The 4,129-nt window shown below is 53.5% G+C and overlaps 1 protein-coding gene across 1 annotated transcript in view; it reads right to left on the bottom strand.

Annotated features, from left to right (window-relative positions):
* The window catches only part of PKDCC (protein kinase domain containing, cytoplasmic), a 5,495-nt gene extending 4,090 nt beyond the window's left edge, over window positions 1-1,405 (bottom strand). The window contains exons 1-3 of the mRNA XM_005864836.2: window positions 1,367-1,405; window positions 1,029-1,172; window positions 276-547 (exon numbers count right to left, since the gene is read on the bottom strand). Of these exons, the coding sequence (XP_005864898.1) occupies window positions 276-547; window positions 1,029-1,172; window positions 1,367-1,405 (455 nt within the window). The remainder of the gene's footprint in view (window positions 1-275; window positions 548-1,028; window positions 1,173-1,366) is intronic.
* Between the last annotated feature and the right edge of the window lie 2,724 nt (window positions 1,406-4,129).

Genomic DNA, 4,129 nt, shown 5'->3' with positions numbered 1-4,129 from the left:
TCATGGCCCTAAGCTCTGAGTCGGACACTATTTTAAGAAGCCTCCAGCTGCCACCCCCAACCCAGATTCTCCTTGGAGCAGCTATTTTTAGCCTCACCCTCAGGAGCCTGAATGTTCCCTTCTTGACTGGGTGGAAGCCTTTCCCCTCCTGCTACTCCACTGGCCAAGGCTGAGCCTCCCCCTCTGGCTGGCCTCCTGTTGGCTCTCTCCGAGCCATGCCCTCCCGGCCCACGCTCCCTCGCTGGCCTCCCGAGTGAGTAGGGGGTGGAGGTCACCTGTAGGCATTGTAGAGGTTGCGCTTCTCGTTCATGCCCTCACACCAGCCCTGGGCTGAGCAGGGCAGGGTGAAGTTCCTGGCTGGAAACTCGAGTATACAGTTGGCGCTGCTGGCACACGGTGTCTCCTCTACACGTGCATCATCCAGATCCGTCACCTTCAGCTCCCCATCCACCAGCACAAACTGTCGGGGGCGGAAGTCCAGTAGAGTGACAGAGCCCAGCGGGGAGTGGGCCAGGTGGTGAAGGAGGCGGCCCAGGCTCAGGCAGATCTGAGGGGCAGACACAAGGCTGCTCACTGCTTTTCTCCTGGGGCTCCAGGGCTCCCTCCTTTGGAACTCCAGACTTAGCTCAGGGGGGCTGACCTTTACTTTAAAAGCCTCGTGCTCACTAAGGGCTGAGGCCAGGGGCCTCATAGAGCAAGCCAGTGATTTTCTATTAACCCCTGGCTGACCTGACCCTGAAAGTAACACGGAGTAAGTGGGAAGTGGGCCGCAGGGATGTCTGGGGATAATGGATCTCCTCCCTGAAGTTGCATCTTGCGTGTGGTTTTAGCCCAGTGTGTGGCAAGAGAAGGACAGTGACCTTTCTGCAACCAGGCTGAGAGTGTATGTGGGGGAAGAGTGTGTGTAGCTGGAGCCCAAAAAAGGTCTGGGTCCTCGATGTCTGGCTGGAAGCTGCTCTGGTGGGCTGGCCTTCTAAGGGAGAACCATCCCAGCCAAGAGCCCAGGGCCGGCCCTCCTCCCTGCTCACTCGGAATCGATCCTCCCAGGACGTCTGTAGCAGCTGGATCATCTCCACAGGGGCGCCCAGCTCCGTGATGGTGGTCAGGGTGTCCGGGATGTCCTCGCTGTCCTGGTAGCAGTAGCCATAGAGCTGGGGGAGGCCCAGGGTGGGTCATTAGGTCCCAGGATGGGAGTGAGGACAGAGAAGGGATGGCTATTATACCCTCTTCCTCTGCTACCAGCCCCCCTCCTTGGCCTTCCCTAGGCCTTTGCTTCAGCTGGAGCCAGAAGAGAATAGCAGCGTTGCCTGGGAAGCCTGCCCTCTGTCCCTGTAGCCAGTTCCTCCTGACTACATCAGCCCCTTACCTCTCGCCGCTCAGGCACATGGGCTGATCTGGCCACCATGTGTTAACTGTGAGCCAGGCATTGTGCTAAATGTTTTACAGGCACAACACAAGTCTTACAATAACCTCAAATAGTATAGTAGGTACTATTATTATCTCTAGTTTACAGGTAAGGAAATCAACTCAGAGAGTTTAAGTTACTTACACGAAGTCACACAGCTAATGAATTCAGGAGCTAGAATTCACATTTATAACACTGATTCTACAGCCTGATTCTTTCCAAGAATACCGTCTGCTAATCGACAAGCCAGCAAATAGTTACTATATCTCTTTCCCTGCTCCAATCCCTGTTTATTTCTCATTATTTCCACTTTTTGGCAGTTTCATTTTTCCCCTTCTGCTCAGGTCTTGTGGGAGGAGAAGCAAGCTCCTTCAGCATCGGTAACAAGCATTAAGAACAAAGACTCGAAGGGGCACGTCCTTGGGTGTTCTCTGCATATGTTGGTGGGCGGGGGCCACACACATCAGTGGGGGTGGTAGTAAGAGATGGCTCCTGGGAAAGGTCAGTCCTTTGGGGGCATGATCACAAAGGCCTGCCCACTCCATATGATCTGGGGAGGAGCTTGGTATAGCTCAGCTGGTCAGGGGCTTCTGGGAAGCCCAGCCTGACTTTGTCACTAACACCTAAACCAGCATCCACAGAGAACTCTGCTTCTCCTGGCCTCTCCCACCACACTGCACATCAGCTGCGGTCAGACTGTGCTCAAAACAATCAGTACCCTGTGGAGTAGGAAGGCCGAGTTGTCCGGGCCAGAGTAGGGAGAAGACAGCAGCACGAGGGGGGGGAGTGGGGGGTGGGGTGGCAGGGGGAGCCAAGTCCACAAGCTAGATGTCCCTGCATATTGTCACCCTTCATGCCATGATTCACACCCCTCCCAGCTCCACTCCAGGCCCTCGCAGACTCCCTTCCATCCCAAGGGTGCCCTTCAGCTCCCTGACCCCGGAGCCAGCTGTCCCAGTCCTGCTGGCATGAGGGAAGGCACCGCTCAGTATCAGATCACTAGGGCTGCGTGCAACTTGGGGGATCTGGGGCCAGTCCCAGGCACCCTCTTCTTCCCTCTCTCTCCACCCCACCCCCTCCTCAATCAGCTCAGGGAGGCCCCAGACCCTGGTGGGGCGGGGGAAGGTAAGGGGAGCAGCCCTGGGGCCTGGTTCTCATTTTCTTGCCCAGAGTCTGAGCCTTTGTGGGAAACTTCTGAAGGTTATTAAACACCCGGAGGTCATTAAATGCGCTGTTAACGAGGTATTAATCAACACCCCTCAGGAAAAAATAAAAAGACACCATTAACCCCCCCAGGAAGCGTGAGGCTGAGCATTTCAGCCGTATCTTTTGTTCGTTTGGAAGAAGAAGTATACTCTAGCAGGGCCAGAATCTGGGCTCAGGCAGGCCTGGGGCCTCCCGGGACAACGGAGGGGGGTTGGAGGGAAGACCCTTGTGCCCTTTGACCCTGGGCTACAGAGGCATCTATCACGTGAGGGAGTGTGTGTGTGTGTGTGTGTGTATCGGGGTTGGTTGGGGAGGGGGGTCACAGAAGGTGGATAGAGAATTCTCGCTCAAGCAGTCCCTGGAGACCAGAGCAAGGCACTGGAAGGTGCCCTGTGGAACATGCTATCCTGGGCATTTTCTTTTCTTTCTTTTTTTTTTTTTTAAACGTATTTTATTGATTTTTTACAGAGAGGAAGGGAGAGGGATAGAGAGTTAGAAACATCGATGAGGGAGAAACATCGATCAGCTGCTTCCTGCACACTCCCTAATGGGGATGTGCCCGCAACCAAGGTACATGCCCCTGACCAGAATCGAACCTGGGACCTTTCAGTCCGCAGGCCGATGCTCTATCCACTGAGCCAAACTGGTTAGGGCTATCCTGGGCATTTTCTATTAGAATTTTTATTTTTTCCTGAGGGGTGTTGATTAATACCTCGTTAACAGCGCATTTAATGACCTGGCTGGGTGGTTCAGTTGTTTGGAGCTTTGTCTGGATGCACCAGTATTTTGGGTTCGATCCCTGGTCTGGGCACATACAAGAATCAATCAGTGAATGGGTGGAACAACAAGTCAATGGCTGTCTGTCTGTCTCTCCCTCTCTTTATAAAAAAAAAAGCAACCAATCAATAAAAAAGTTTTTTAAAAAAGAACACACTGCACCAACTTGGGGGCTGCCAGAGACGGGGAGGGGGCTTCTGGAGGTCTGGGGGAGCTGGAAATCTAAGAAACCTTCTCTGGCTCCTCCCCAGCTCAGCAAACAAATGGTTTTGAAATTTTAAATGATTAAGAGGTATTACAACAACATTATTTCCAGTTCCCTGCACACCCTCACTGAAGCCTCCTGAGCAAGAAGACCCCACGCAGGCTCCCTGGAAGCAGAGGTGGCATTGCTGAAGAAGCCAGAGGGACACTGGCCCGGGGCTTGGGGGATAAAGTGGGAGATCCACTCCCAAAGCAGTCCCTCAGCTCACACGACGGGCCCCCTGCCTCCTTCAGTAGTTTTTCATGCATCAACAGAAAGGACCTGGGACCTTACTCACCTTATAACACGTGCCCTAGGGCAACTAACCCCAGTTTTGACCCCATGAGAGTCACACAGCCAACCCCAGACAACCAATCTTGGTCTCCTAAGGGAATGGGTGAAAACTATTCAGTTGTAATTTTTTCCTTTGGTGTTTTTGGGCCGGGGACCTGACATTATAGTGGAGACCCATTCTGTGATATATGTGTGGTGGGGGG

The sequence above is a fragment of the Myotis brandtii genome, unplaced genomic scaffold, assembly GCF_000412655.1.
Source record: "Myotis brandtii unplaced genomic scaffold, ASM41265v1 scaffold191, whole genome shotgun sequence".
Classification (NCBI taxonomy): domain Eukaryota; kingdom Metazoa; phylum Chordata; class Mammalia; order Chiroptera; family Vespertilionidae; genus Myotis; species Myotis brandtii.
Note: the sequence above shows the minus strand (reverse complement) of the source record. Positions and strands in the feature narration are given on the sequence as shown.